Raw genomic sequence first — 15,848 nt, 5'->3', positions numbered from 1 at the left:
CTCAGACTGTTCTTATTTCAAATGAAACCCCTTTCACTGAACACAGGGAGCCACAGTCTGCAAGTAAAATTGAACTAGAGGTGCAGGACTGACTCCAGATGGACGTCAGGTGAAGACTTTGAGTTCAGCTAGAAGCTCTTCTTGCTTCTGAAAAGTGCCGAGATAAATCTGTATGGTCTCTGGCTGCCTTTTTGCTTTTGGGGTATGTTTGACTTTTGTCCTCCACATACCCTGAATTTCTTAAGTCCTGCTTTTTTCTAAAGTATTGTATTACCAGTGGACCAGCAGTTTCGTTTTTGCCAGCAGAAGTTATGACTAAGTTATACGCAACAAAAGAAGCTATTTAACAGTAAAGGACAAATTAATTGCTGAGGAAGGAATTTTACAACTTACAAGTTTGTGCCAACATCCTAAAAGAAAATGTTATTTGCTCCCATAAAGATGACCTCAAAGCATGCCACAAGATTTATACCAACTATGGCCTGATTCAATTCTCTTCCCTCCTCCTGCCTCAATAATAATTCCAGGTGCACCGCACACTAACTGCACATTCATATTAATTTCCTACCTTCTCTGAAATTCCTTCTGAAATGATGCTCCTTCCCTTATATGCGGCTGAAGTCAACCAAGTCAGGCTTAAAGTTTAGTAGAACGTGCCATCAAGATTCTCCTCTAATTGCCAGAAAAAATATGGAGCTGTTGTCTTTCTTCCCTCAGTCTTACTCAGACTGACACATTTCCTAAGGAACTACAGCAAAAGCTCCAGGTAGTTCAGACAAACACAGACACAACCAGATCTTCAGCTGATAGAAAGTCAGCACAGCTCCACTCGTCAGTGGGAGACCTGACTTGCTGGGCCAGCTGTGCAGCTATTCAGTCTGTTTGTTTAGAAATGAAATCCCTGTGCCTGTCACCAGAGTGTCTGGGTGCTGTGCAGGGTGGAGTTTGTCCCCTACAAATCATGCAGTGTATAAGCTTTTTCCTGTTAAGAAAGATCTCCTGTCTTTTTCTACATTTTCCCTTTACTACTAAAGTTTGACCAAGTAGATAGTATCAGGCAAAGCTCAGGGTCCATCTGTTCATTTTGGTCGTGTTTTCTAAGGTGGTAATAAATAAGGCTAAGTGAGGCAATTCTTTAGTAGAAATTCGATGAACTCATCAAGCGGTGAAAGATTTGCTCTGAAGTTTCACAGTTTAATATGTGTTTTGGCAGAATCTGGAAGGATTAGATGATTCATTTCTTGAGAACCTCCACCACAAAATACCTAAATTGTTTATATCCATGATTGGTGAAGTATTAATGGATGACTATATTAGATAAGGACACTATGCACATTGTACCAAAGCTGTTAATATTTGCTGCTATGTAGAAGGCCCAGAAGTTTGGAAAGCTGAGTATTAAATGATGCATGTCCTTCTGCGAAATAAATAGACAGCCACCTCTATTTACTGCCTGGAGAGTCTGGCTCAAAAAACCAAAGAGCTCTTATGAGAGGTAGCAAAGCCATCTTTTGATGTGGTTTTAGGTACAGGGCTTTATTGATTGGCTTTTGATAATTATCTGGACTTTTCTGTTTGCAAAACATGAACTCCCTGCTGTAAGCCTTCTAAAAATATATCCTTTTGAGATGAACAGTGAAAAAAAAGAAACACTTGGCTTCAGATGAGGCATAACTGGTTGCAGAGAGCACTTATATGCATTGCTAGAGAAAAAAAATGAACCTTTTCCAGAATGTCTGCTATACACATCACTTCTAGGGAAGACATGATGTGTATTTTCTCTGTCTCTGTAATTGCTGCCCTTTCATCATGCTCCTAAGCTTGCCTTTGTTAAATCAATTAAGTATCTTTATGATCTACAGGGCTGGCACAGTGGCTTAGAAAATCAGAGAACAGCCAAGCATGACAGAACTGGATTGAAACTAGTTGGATCCAGGGTTTTCTCAAGACCTATGGGTAAAGGTTTGTTTTGAAGTGTTTTAAGTTACACTGTCTAGCTGCTCAGGAAAAAATACCTGAGGCAGAGAACTGCCTCAGAATCAGAAGTCTGGAAAACTACTGCCCTAAGCAATCAAATTCTGCTTTGGATTGCACTATCTATCCCTCTGCATCACTGCGTGATAATCTGAAAAGGAAGTGCAAAAAGTGTTACTGGAACTATCCAATGAAGGGACATGATGCAGGAAAATACTACTGTTATTGCACTGTTTTATCCACCAGGAGCAAATTTCAGCTAAGTGCTTCCCAAAGAAAATATAGAGAAATACACCTTTCCTGTTCCAATGGGCTTGCAGATATGACAAATGCAGATAGCTGAAGAAAACTAAAAAACTAAAGAAAAGGTAACTAAAGAAAAAAGATGGAGTGAGGAAGGGAAAGGCTGCAGCAGGAGCACTGGTCAGGTAAAACAAACCATGACACTAAAAATGGGACTTTAAACCCTTCTGACCTAAGCCATATAGTGAAAGCTTACTTCCTTCTTCATGAGCTTCACAGAAATGATGAGACAGTGGGACCCTATGAGAAAGGGATAGAGGGTTTCTGGAAGGAATTCTATGTGTGTGGAAAAAGGCACAAGGGATGGCTCTGGGAGGAGTGGAGTAAAAGGCTGGTATCTGCTTGCTTGAGGATGAAAGGTGAAGGAGAAAGACAGAGACTCCCCGTAGCTTTTGGAATTGCAAAAGGTGAGAAAGAGGTGGAGACTCCAGAGAGCTCTTCTGCATAGACAAGAGCACTGAGAAGATAATTACTGAGTTAGGCAGTGCCTGCTTTATCCCTTATGCAGGGATCTTACAGCAGACAGGTACTGCCTGGTTGGAGACCTCTCAGAAAGCACTTGTATTTCTCATCTTCAGAATAACCTCTCACACGAATGCACGGAGGTTTCATGGGGAGCGACAGGGGCAGCAGTTTATTCGATAGAGCTCTGGCCTTACACCTGAAACACTAAAGAACTGCACTTGCAGCTGGTGAACCTGATCTGCAGTTCCACTACTAGGATGTATAGGAAGAATTTGGTGATCTTCCCTGCACTTAAACTGGGCATAAAACGACACTTGGGTAGGAAGAATCGTGCTTGCAGTATTAAAAGCTGTATTTCAGAATGTAGTCAGATGAATGTTGATCTTGGAAAGTGGAAATGAGTCTTGGAGTGACTGAAATTGCACATCTCCAGTTTGAAGGACTGCAGGATCAGTGAGTTGCTATGTCAGTAAGATTTTTTTCATGACTTTTTATATACTTTCTATACTCCCACCCACTGCTTCAGAAGCACAATCAGAGAGGTTCTTTTGGTACCAGATAGGTTGGCTTTCGTTGATGGCCTTCAGTAGCCTGGCATGGCTCAAGAGGCCAGTCAGCCTGTTCCAGAGGATCTGAGCCTCACACAGCTTTTACATTATTAAAAAGGGAAAATTTCCAGCTTGTTTAAATGCTAAGTGTTCCCGAAAACCAAAGTAATTAGATAAGAGATGGAAAGGCCATGTGAGTTAAAGCAACCACAAGGACTTTTGTAATACTGGGTGCTCTTGCCAGATAAGGTTTCATTCATTTTACACAACCACAGGAAATGAAACTTGTTGCTTGCAGGCAACACAATGTTTGATTTGCATATGCAATACAAGTCAGAGCTTTACTGCATTTATACATTTTTAAAATGTGCATTATGAAACAAAGGTGCTTTTGGTTCATGCCATTTAGTTGTTGTTCCTTTAGATTTTTAGAAATGCTTTACACAGAAAGTATTAGGAATTAAGGTATGATTGAAATCCCATAACCAATGGTTCAATTAACAACCACATAGGGTTGATTAGAGTAAACTAAACATGGAGCATTTTCTACACGTTCTTAAAAAAAACTCCCTTCAGTGGTTAAATATGAAGTAAACAAGAAGGCTTGCCTGGTGCAAACATCCCTGCTCCTTCTAGGAGAGCAAAAGTGTAGTACCAATTTGGCAACAAGCGTTTCACCAATATTTTTTTTTCCACATGGATTTCAGGTTTTCCTTCAGTTTTGATTTAAATCAAAAATTTTCTGGGGTTAATTTTCAAGTGAGGAATTTACTAAATGTCCTGTCAGTTTAAATGATCACTATTAAATGTTTTATGTACCGTAGATGTAGAAATATAGCAGTTAATAAAGGAATAAACCGAGTTCCAAACATAACATTTAGTTAAAATTTTGCTTTGAAATAATTTGTGACAGAAAAGCTGCAGTTAGCCACTTCATACAGTGCACTGGCTGCCTCTGTTTCTCTAAGGCACAGCCTAGAAAACTTCAAGCAGCTTTAAAATGAATGATGTAATGAGCAAATAATTGGAATATGTCTATTAAATGCCATCTTGTTATGCTATGTCATTTACATGTATGCGCAAATAAATCTCAGCTTTTCAAATTCCATAAAATTTCTGACAAGAAATCACGTCAGGTATAAATAACTCCATTGCCTGCCAAATTCTTTCAGCATGTAATAATTTCCATGTGATCTTACTACAATTAGGTTTAAACATATAAATAATGTCAGCTTATTATTTCATTATCGATATTTCTGCTACCAGCCTAACGAAGCTTGCTGTCTCCTAAAAATTTCAGACCCACAATGTTTATATGCTTCCGTACAGATGCTTAGTTCTACAGCTAGACTTACATAGTGTTTCTTTTTTTAGCAAAAATTCAAAACTCCCAAATTACTACAGATTCTGTTAGAAAAATGTACTGTTAATGAACTGAGATGCAAAAAAAAAAAGATGTAGAGCAAGTACAGCTAAGTTTACAGGTTACAGATAATTGATTTCAAAGGCTGCTAATCAAAATTGATTTTTGAATGACCATTTCCATAATGAATTTATAATAATACTTCAACATTTGGCCAAAGTAGAAAATTATTGCTTTTTCAAAACCACACGACATAACACTTAGAAAGCAACAATTCATTCAAAAGGAAATGTGGTTTTCTTAAGGAATAAAGTCAATTTATTTAAGTGGTTCAAAACTTGTTCTGTCTATGCATTTGTTTCTGCCATAGTAATGAGCTGCTAAACTTTCCTCTTGTGGTTTGTAGTTATTTAGCTCATTATAGTAACACAATCATATATCATTATATGCTATCATAAATCTGCCACTTTTCCCTTACAGAGTTAATCTTTTCAAATTGAATAATCTGTTGAGCATCAGGTTGAGTTAGTTTTTCCTTCAGAACAAATCATTTAATATAATACACTTTAACTTTTCAGACTAAGTCCAACCAAAGAGCAAAAATACTCCTCAGAGAATGAAGGGCAGAGGGAACTGTTGGGATACTGAACCCCATTACAGCTGTGAATTGCTCACTGGGTTTGTGTTCAACTCCTGTGTTTCAGACCTAGCCTTAGCATATATTGAGAGAAAGCAAACCTCCTATTTTGCCCACTGGTAAATTGATCACATGTGATACTTCGCCAGCCAAAAATGACCTTATACAAATGACAGTACAGCTGTGAAACAAATTTCAAAAAAGCTGGTTATCTGCCTGTATAAACTGATATGCTTGGTTATACTTGCAACCAGACAGATGTCCTGCACACTTCTTTATTGTGAATATTTACCACACTTAAGCAGCATACCAGCTGGATTATATAACATATTTCTTAAATATGCAAGCTCCTGTTACTGGAAGAATCTGTGATAATAATATCTCTTTCTAATTTATACCTTAAAAATTGCAGAAACATTAATTAGTTCCCTCAGCAGAACTCCAGAATAGGTAAATAGGCTCCTGATTAAAAAGGCTGAGTAATTCCAAACAAAAATGTTTTAAATTAAGCAGTGGGACAGCAGCTTAGCTGCTCCCATGCCTGTCCTCAAATCACACTGGCACCCTATAGTTGTACAGAGTGCCTTTGCATATTATTACATAAAATAATACAGATGCCAAACTTCCAAATAATAAAGAGCAAAATATTGTTTCTTTGTCTAAGCTCATGTCTAGTGCATCACTATCAGTGGATATTGCCAAGGTGTGCTACAGCCATGAGAGAGTTGAGGGTGTTCAGCCTGGAGAAGGGAAAGCTCCGGGAAGACCTTAGAGTGGCCCCTCAGTACTTAAAGGGGCTACAGGAAAGGTGGGGAGGGACTCTATCAGGGGTGTAGGGATAGGATGAGGGGTAATGGTTTTAAACTGAAAGAGGGTAGATTTAGATTAGATAGAAGGAATTCTTTCCTGTGAGGGTGGTGAGACACTGGCACAGGTTGCCCAGAGCAGCTGTGGCTGCCCCCTCCCTGGAAGGGTTCAAGGCCAGGTTGGATGGGGCTTTGGGCAACCTGGGCTAGTGGAAGGTGTCCCTGCCCATGGCAGGGGGGTTGGGACTAGATGATCTTTAAGGTCCCTTCCAACCCAAACCATTCTATGATTCTATTCCATGATTCTATTTTGGGACTAGATGGCTTTTCCTTCAGCAGGATCACTCTATCCAAGCTGACGGAAGGCTGGATGACCACTCAGATGAGGTGCATAACTAGTAGCCATCTACTGAAAAACCGGAATAAATGCAATCAATCTGTTGTTGTGATAGCTTTCCCCATTATGATAACATATCACAGCATGAACTGGTCTGAAAATTTTGCTCAGCATGTATATCAAGCCACTTTAAAATTTGGAGTTCCCATTGAAATGCTGTCACTCCCTTAATAAGACGGTATTGGCAGAAAATGCAAAAACTGAAATAAAGTCTTTCTCCCCAACTAGGAATTAGGAAAGTTCAAAAACAAAACCAAACCAAAACAAAAAAAAGATGCAAGAGTTACCTTGAGATCCCTGCTGTACAGACTGGTTTTGAAATTGAGCATATGGTTTATTTGGTATTCCAGAAAATTGCTGCCCATTTGGTGACTGGCTGTGTGATGACGGAGAGCCGTGTTTCTGCAATAGGGAAGGTGGAACTAATGCTTTCAGGGGGCTGACAAGTGGAGAGATTATGTTGGGAGCAAGCCTAGAAAAAGAAAATACAGAAAAACTTCATATATCACATCACAATATGGGAAAATGAAATACTTGAAAAGCCCTATTTCCATAATGGCCAAACTATAGAAACATCTATTTTACAGGTAGAAATTATGTTGTAAAAAGAGATAAAAACGCAGTGCTACTTTCAGGTATTCATTAGGAGGAAAGGGAGTTAGAAGAGGATTGCTGTTCCTTTACACTGACTTCCTGTACTAGCCATAGTGACAGGATCAAAATGGCACCACTCCTCAGTAAGCAACTTAAACATAGCTCAGTTTTAATTTAAAATTTCATAAGCTGAGATACATGTCCGGAAAACAGAAGTGGAAAACGTAGTTAGAGTGAGCAAATGCAAGTAAATTGTTTAAGTGCCTTCATAGCTGTAACAGGGTAAAGCTTTACACCCAAGCTGCAGCCAAGACAAAGAAAAGCATTAGTTATTCCTCATGTAGTGTTTTTTAGACTTAGAAATACAGCTTTAACTGCAACAGATGGTACTGTCCTTTCAAAGAAAAAGCCTGAGGAAGTGTTTGCTTGTGGTGACACTGCTCAGTGGAAGAGTGAGAAGTTGTACCTGAGAGATGGAAAATTGCCCCTGGACATCTGGGACTTGGGCCAGCACAGGAGTGCTGGGGCAGTTCTGCTTGGGGAACAGACCCCGACCCAACACTCCCACAGGGAGCCAGAGCAGTTGAGGAGCACCCTCAGTAACCCACTTCCATCAAGTCCCCAGGTCTCCTCTGCCACTGGTGGAGCAGTGAAGCTTCAGTGCTTCCTCCTGCCACAACGCAACTGCTCCACCAAGGGCTGGTACAGCAGCTGGCCCAGAAGGGACAAATCCTTTGCCAGAGAACTGTCTTTTGGCCATTTACAGCCAGAAGGATGGCATGGTGCAGAAGATGGGACCAAAACCCTGGCCATTCACGTACAAGCCTCTTTTAGAGCTGCATTAAACTAACCCTATAAATGAGTAAATAAGCTGAAGTTGGATCTTTTATCCTCCTACAGTAGCTGTAACAAACGGCCTTTTGCTCCACAGCCCAGTGTTACATCATCAAATGTGCGAGCTGCGTGGACTGTATATGTTCACCATATTCTCTCTGCTGCCTCTGGACCTTCTGCTAAACACAAGAAGCAGCTCTTTGAGCAGCACTAGAACCTTCAGACACCAGAAAAAACACCTGTCTGTTTGAGAGCCACGCTGCTGAAACTTCACAGCTACAGGTCCTGAGGTGTAGAAATAAAAATATCCCTGCAGGTTATAATATATATCACCTAGCTGGAAAAAAAATATTGAGCACAAACCATTGTAGGTGTACAAAGAATCAACTAAAAGCTAAATTACATCTATCACTGGTGTCTTTCTCTACCACTGCACAAGCCATTCAAATACCACAAACCATGATTTGCAATAGCAGTTCCTCACCAGTTTACATGATTGCTTCTTGGAGCAGTTAGGATTAAACTTGGGGAGCGAGGCTATGCTTGACTTAGGGCTCAGCACTACATGGGAGTGCTCAAGAGGTAAATATAGATGAACTGTGAATTAATGGTGACAACAGCTTAATCAAATTTAACATGAGAGGCAGAGGAACACTGCCAAAAGCTGTCACAGTGACACTTTATTAAAAGGGGCTTAAATAAATCAACCAGTCAAAGCCCATCCTATGCTGAAGTAATTCCATCTCCCAAAGCAGGAAAATAAGGCATATAATACAAACCACAGAGACTCTGAATATCCCCAAACTAAACTGAAGAATTAAACCAGTATTGTTAAATGGGTGAAAGCAAGGATATTTTCAAGCCAAATACATAAGAACTGGAAAATAAATTTTTTGTGAGAAAAATACCACCACCACCATCATTAAGACCAGCAATATGTAAAATAAAGAGGACCAAAGTCAAATTCTAAGAGCCAACATGCGAAGAAAAAAAATATTTTCTGTTTTGTTTTAGGTGCATATCAAAGAGAGCTCAGCACCGCAGCTGGGATGGCCATTGCCCCATCCGAGGGTAAAGGCCGGGGGCTGCAGAGGTGCTAAAAAGGGACGTGGGGAATGCGGGGGCCACCTGTGCCCTCTTCAGGTCAGAGACAGAAAATGCTCTTTGGAGTCTGAACTGCTGAAGAGCAGATGCTTGGGGAAAAATACCGAGTTTATTTGCTAAGAAGCAGCTAAACGCTAAGGTCAGCTCCCATGTGGCTGTAGGTTTTCCTCAAAGGTCTCGGTAGAGAAATAGTTTAACACAAATGAGCTGTCGGGCAGCCCAGCTACAAGTCATATCTTCGGCAAATACTCTCAAATGTCTGTCTGTGGTGAACTGTTGCCTGAAGATGGGGCTGACATTATCTGCTGGGACCTAGAGAAAAGCCTTTGCTACGGTCTCTTCTGAGCAGTACACGAGCGCCGGCGAAGCCCAACCACAAATTACAAAATGGTCACCAGCCCCTTCAAACAGCACACATGGAGACATCGTCCTCCACATGCCAGAAACGCTATTAGAAGCCTGGAAATGCTTCTATCTGAAAGGAGATTAAAAAGATTGCAGTTGTTTTCATTGGAAAGATAATAGCTAAAAAAGACCACGGTAGTGACATTTATATGGATAATGACCACACACACATTTAAAAGAGAAACAAAAGATGTACTAAAAACTCCAAGTCCTGGATGAGCCAGAAACCACTCTGAATGAGGGAGGAAAATACTTCTGGTGAGCGAGGGCTCTGCAACAGCCTGTGTTGGGTTTCTTCTGCCTTCTCTTGAAATGCCTTGTCCTGGCTACTGCTGGGAAATGGAGCACCCCATAGAGGCCTGCCGGGCTGCTCTCTGTCGAGTGCTTTGTTAGGATGGTCGAGTAATCACATTTTTAAATTCTATGCAAATATGTTGCATGTCAACCAAAAATGGTACGTTTAAGGTGTCCAGCTGTGGGAATACTGAAAATCCCATCTTCCCTACCCAGTCTAACTACTCCCAGAGGCTATTTAAATCTTAACCATGTGAGAAGAATTTAACAGTTTTTATTGTTATTTTTAAAGCAGCGCTTCTCCCCATTCCCAGTCTTTTGCATTCCTGTTTTTCCTGCGCGTGAGCTCAACGGTTATGATAGCATTTGTGCCTCGAAGCCTTTGAAATGACTGGTTTGGAGCAGGTGAGGTTCCCTGTGCGAGGCAGGAGGGCTGGAGGCATGCGGGGCCCTTCTCCAGCTGGGCGAGCCGAGCGGCCGTGCAGAGCTGCCAGCTCCCTGCTCCCGCTCAGCACTGCTGTCATCGTGCTGGAGCTGAGCAAACATAGCTGTCTGCGGGCACCCAGTCGCCTAGGAACTTACTGCAGCACAGGCACTTGAACTGAAACCCTGAGAGCTCCCTGTAACGCTGGACCATCGCTGCCTCCTCTGCGTGAAGAGAGTTTCATACAGTTGAGCAGGTCACCGGAAAATCTGCTACATTCTGCTCAGTCTCTCCCAAACTGGGAATTTAACATGTTTCCCCTAAGTTAAGGCACCTTTTTTAGCTAGGAAAGAGCTTTGCCCAGCAGAAAAATCTGGCTGTACTAGCACAAGTGGCCAACATGGGGACTTGTGTCCTTAAAATATTCATCACGCCTACAGCTCAAGCTGGTCCCTAGAATATTATTTTGTGTGTGTGTATGCATGTGTGAATGTGCTCTGGCACGCTCAAGGAGAGTTTTTTCATCAGCTAACTGTCCAGTTCCCAGTGCCATGTTTTTAATCCTCTCCTGAATATTTGCCTACTAATTAGGTTGCTGTGATACTCAGGTTGTTAAAAGAGAGGAGGAATCATTCCTGATACAAATTAAATAGATAATGCCTTAGCAACAGAAAAGAGCTTAAGAGGAGATGCCTTCTGTTTGGAAGAACACACTAAACTACTTACACCAGGAACTCGGCTGAATACATTGAAAATTCCCAGGCAGTAGTTAAGGCATATACATTTCAATAACTAATAGCCTGGACATTTCCTGTTAATACCGTACTACAACCACAGTTTGCTTTGGTTTACATATTAATAATAAATATATACCATATATTTTACTTTAATTCTAACTTGAATAATTCAGTAAATTTGCAGGTCCTTTTGGGGCCTTTTAATATATATCTGTGCCTACATATAGCAATATAGAGAGATACATAAATAAATACTCTCACACACATGTACAAAAATCCTTATCCTTCCTTAATTTGTTAAATTTGAGGGCTCCTGGCTATACGGAGTATTTCTGTTCAGGAACATAAATCTTTTTGCTATCTCCCTAACCTTGTGACAAAGCTAAGAACAACAGGTCTTACAGATTGCTTGCACTGTTGATGTAGTCTGTCTGTTGATAACAGTCTACCCTGTCTTGCAAGGATGCTTGATGGTAAAACACTTAGTAACTCAAACAACAAATTAACCCACTGCAAGGCTTTTACTACTCCATTATCAGAAACCGTATGTCCCTTATGCGAAAGGTAGCCTGTGAAGCATGCCTCTACCTTGTTCCTAGCCATTATCTGCTACACACACTAATGAAGTTACTCTCTGAATCCAGCAGATTTCCAGTCATCCTACTGATGAAACTGCTATTGCTAAAAACTTTGCTGTATGTAATATATGATGCAAGTAGGAAAGCTTTTTCACCTGAAGATTCATTTTGGTGACTTCAGACCTAATGACAGTAGGTTCTTCTCAATCTCTGTCATACAGAGAGGTATGCACCAAAACAGGCTACGTTCCTTACATGTGTTGGCTTGTTTTGAACTTACAGTAGTCTCTTCTGGGAACAGCAGTCTTGTAGGAATCATGTGCAATCTTCTTGAGCAGTGATAATAACAGAAAAGGATCAACACAGTTGGATGCAGTAAGAATCTACTTATTAATGTCCATATATTACAGTGGCAAAACCAGTTCAGTTTTGATACATTATCGTTAGAGTTAAAACCAGCTGAAGATATACTAGAATAGTAAGATAGGGTTTTCTTACAAAGTAAAACTGCCAAAACTAGAAGCATGCCACTGAAAGAAGAGAACTGAAATGCAGTTTTTCAGATTACAAGGGTGCAATGGAGGAGCCAGTCTCCTCTCCACCCTGTCCAAGACACGGGAGCAACAGGGCATGCACCACAGAGAGAAGAAGGTCGGCTTAAAACAAAAGGAACATTTTGCTCACACAGCATGGCCTGGCCTGTGGCATTCATAGCCACAGGAAGTCACAGAATCAAACAAAATACCTAGTTTTTCAAAAAGAGACTGAATAATTTAATGGCCAAAACCAACATTTCCATGCTAAGTGAGGGGTAATCAAATCTTGTGTTTCAGGATGTAAACTGATCACCCAAGGAGGCAGAGAGGAATTCTCCTCTCTCTTCACTCATCATACGACTTTGTATGATTGACCAGGTATTGTGGGTTTTTTCAAATTCCTTTTGAAGCACCATGTGTAGAATGGCGCTGAAGACATAATGCTAGTCTTGAGGGACCTATGATTTCAGGTGGAATTGCAAAGCTAATGCATTCCTCTCCCGAGGATGCATCAGTAGACAATTAAGTAAAAGGACTAATCAGAAAGATCTTGTTTATGTAATACCTTCATCCACACAAATGACAGAAAACTACTGAAGAACTGATCCTAACTCGATAACATACCTTGTCTATGACACTGTGCACACTTCTGCACCATGCTAAACACTGTCTTAAAGTACTCGGCTTCACAGCCCTTCCTAAGGGCAGCTCTTCAAGCCAGATGGGAAACTACCCCAGAAGAGTCATTAAACCAAGTGTTAGACAGACAACAAGCCAATTCCTCACCTCTACTGCAAAGCATTTGTCACTCACATCAATGGGAATGCTCAGAAATCTCAATCTTAACAGAAGGACTTTTTTAAAAAGAAAACTAAAAGTCATAACATAGAAGATAGTGATCTGTCTTCTCTCTCATTTTATAAAGTGCATACCTTTAGGAATCTCAGACAGAAACTCCAGTAAGACTTTTACACAAATTTTTCTTGTGATCATGTTTTAGCAATATATTTTGGGTGGTGAAAGTTCATATTAAATTGTAGATAAGGCCTGTGTGAGGGGACTATCTAGGAATGCCATGAGCTAGCAGTGATCTACAGAAAAGACATCTAATAGGCTACAAGTACCATTACCTTGTTTTAGAATTATTTATCCTGTTGCCACTTTCAGCCTCCCAAAATAGGCAGTTAGTGTATAAAAATTTTCACACCATATATGCACACCGAATGTCTTTTTCCAATATTATTGCAATATAAAGAACCACAAAATACATACAAATCAACATTGATTTTTCTGAGCTGTCTGTCAAGATGCCTAGATGTGTGTCTTCCATATTCATCCACAATACTTAGTCTGAGTAAGAAACAGATTTACACTTCGCTTTACCCAGTCTTTGTTCGGTTGCAGTTCCTGGACAAATTAACACAGAGTAAGAAACTGTAAAGCCAGATTTTGAGCTGTTTTAAGGTGAGTTTTTTCATGATGTAGTTGATCATCTCTTGACTGCCAAAACCCACACACAGTATACTTACTTAGTAAATACTGAATGGAATTGAAAATTGAAAAATAATGAAAATAAATTCAAACTAAGATTCTTGAATAATAAGTGGGAATGAAGTGTAACCGCGAAACAGAAATATCTAAGATAGGGATGTTTCCAATATGAAAACTGTCTGGGTTTTGGGGGTTTTTTATGATGTGATGGCTTGACTGGCAGATTCCTCAGCTAGACAAAGAATCTCAACCCATATCCTATTGAGTTCAGTGGAAACATGACCAAATCCAGACTGAAAAACATCTGTCCTTTATCTCAAATATTTTTTTTGTATATTTTGGGTTATTATTACCATTCTGTAATACAGTTCTCATTCATAGCGTATCACCATATCAAACAATCTTGACTTTTAGAATTATGTTTAACTCATATTAATGTGAAGAAAAGTATATAATTAAGCACCAGAGTAAGAAGCACAAAACAAAGAAGCTCCGTGCTTTATCTTAAGTGACTTGTACAGTATGGCAGCTAGTTACAAAACCTGAGATTTTCCATGAAACCAGGTTCTACCATAAAATCCAGCATGCCAACCATTTCATTCATAAAATCTCTCCCCCAAGCATTATAGTTACTTATATTGTGAGAAAGTCCAATTCAGTTCCAGGACCAGGAGATTATTTTTTTTTAAATGGAAAAAAAAGTTAACACTGATTTTCATCTCTTCCCATAATATTAAAAATGATGTGTAAAGCTCTGCTAATCTGGTCTCTGGATAGCGCCCAATCTCTTGCCACGTGTTTCTGTTCTGGGTCTTGCCCTACGGGAATTTCTGTCAGCACATGCTCAGGAAACAGTTATACTGTTCACTTTTTTCCTACTTTTTTTTTTTTTTTTTTTAAGAAGGACTCTATCTGAAGTTTGGTGAACCTTTGCACTAATCACTGCCAGGTGCCTCTGGCTACATTTCTGGAATGCAAGGAATCTTTTCGTTCTCTCCCTCTTTCCTCCTTTCTCCTCTTCCCCCCCTCTCCCTGATATATAATAAATCCTTCAATGCAGATCACCTTGCTGGGCATCATTGCATTTTATTACCCTGTTCTATAAACAATGAGCAAACAAGTTACTGGACTGTGACACACTGCCCTTCCTACAAGGCCTCAGTCTCTGCTCCGTGACTGCGAGATACGACACTGTGTTTCTGTTTTTCTTTTCTCTTTTCTCGCTCTGCTTGTGGCCAGCTTGAGTAGGTGGCTGCTCTTAAGAGACTCGGGCTCTCTTCCTGGCTCTGCTACTAATGCAGCGTGTGACACACCTCTGTGTGTAACATCTTTAAAGTAGGACTGAGGCAATGTCAGACTTTTCCTAGCTTCTAGGTGAATACAAGATACTATTTTTCATTCAGAATACTGCCTTGGATTCCTTGAATCCAGTTCTTCACCTTCACTCACACACACTCTAAGCAGTGTCAACAAGTGCCTGTACAAGGAGTGCAGGAGCTAGTTAGCTATGAGGAATAAGAGGGGCTTCATAAACATTATGGAGAACACCATCCATGGGACCTTTAATGTGACTGAAGAGTCTTAGGTCATTTCATTGCTTTAGAGTACTTTTAGTAACACCAATAACAGTGATATGAAAACAGCTTTGGGTTCAAAATTACAGAGGAGCCAAAGGAGTCCTTCCCTGGCACACTCAAAGGCTTTCTGTGTGGGCCTTCTCTGCAGGTACAGAGTGACTTACTGAAATACTCACACTCTTTTCTAATGAATACACAGGCAAGTCTCAGTTGGGCATAAAACATAACTCAGTATTTTGTAATGCATTTCATTACCTACACAAACTCACACATATACACAAACACATTTTTTCTGTGTTAAATTAATATCTCTACAATTGTTCTGACCTGGTATGTGCAATTTCTGCAGAGCAGTTAACCACAGCCATCATTATGGGAACTGTGCTGATCTAAAAGACATTTTTATTTAGCAAGGTTTGTTCAAAAATCTTTGAAATGAAGCTGATGAATCACTACAGCGGAAGACACTACATGCAAGGGAAATTTGAAAACTTATTCTTGCTAACAACCTAGCAGGAAAATACATTTCAAAAGTTTTTAAAAAACCTTTATTAATGTGGTCAAAGAAATATCAAAACATATTTAAATAAAGAGCACTGCCTTAGGTTCAAGTGATTGCCAGGAAGTCAATTACAAAGACATGCAATCAAACACAGGTATTGTCTACTCAATATTATCCGGCATGGACTACATGCTTGACTGATCTGTCTTATTTTAGTCATTTGAGGTCATTATTCTCTGGCAAGATGCTTCCAGGTGCAGGTAGATTCTGTACAGGTAG

The 15,848-nt window shown here is 40.1% G+C and overlaps 2 protein-coding genes across 3 annotated transcripts in view; both read right to left on the bottom strand.

Moving 5' to 3' along the window:
* Positions 1-15,848, bottom strand: part of YIPF1 (Yip1 domain family member 1) — a 370,444-nt gene that overhangs the window by 133,052 nt on the left and 221,544 nt on the right. The gene's annotated exons all lie outside the window — the stretch shown is intronic.
* GLIS1 (GLIS family zinc finger 1) overlaps positions 1-15,848 on the bottom strand; it is a 206,110-nt gene that overhangs the window by 4,941 nt on the left and 185,321 nt on the right. For both annotated transcript variants that reach the window (XM_074833182.1, XM_074833183.1), the window contains exon 8: positions 6,781-6,965. In XM_074833182.1, coding sequence (XP_074689283.1) covers positions 6,781-6,965 — 185 coding nt within the window. The remainder of the gene's footprint in view (positions 1-6,780; positions 6,966-15,848) is intronic.

Source organism: Strix aluco, chromosome 8 (assembly GCF_031877795.1).
Source record: "Strix aluco isolate bStrAlu1 chromosome 8, bStrAlu1.hap1, whole genome shotgun sequence".
Lineage (NCBI taxonomy): Eukaryota > Metazoa > Chordata > Aves > Strigiformes > Strigidae > Strix > Strix aluco.
This window is presented reverse-complemented; position numbering and strand designations above follow the sequence as displayed.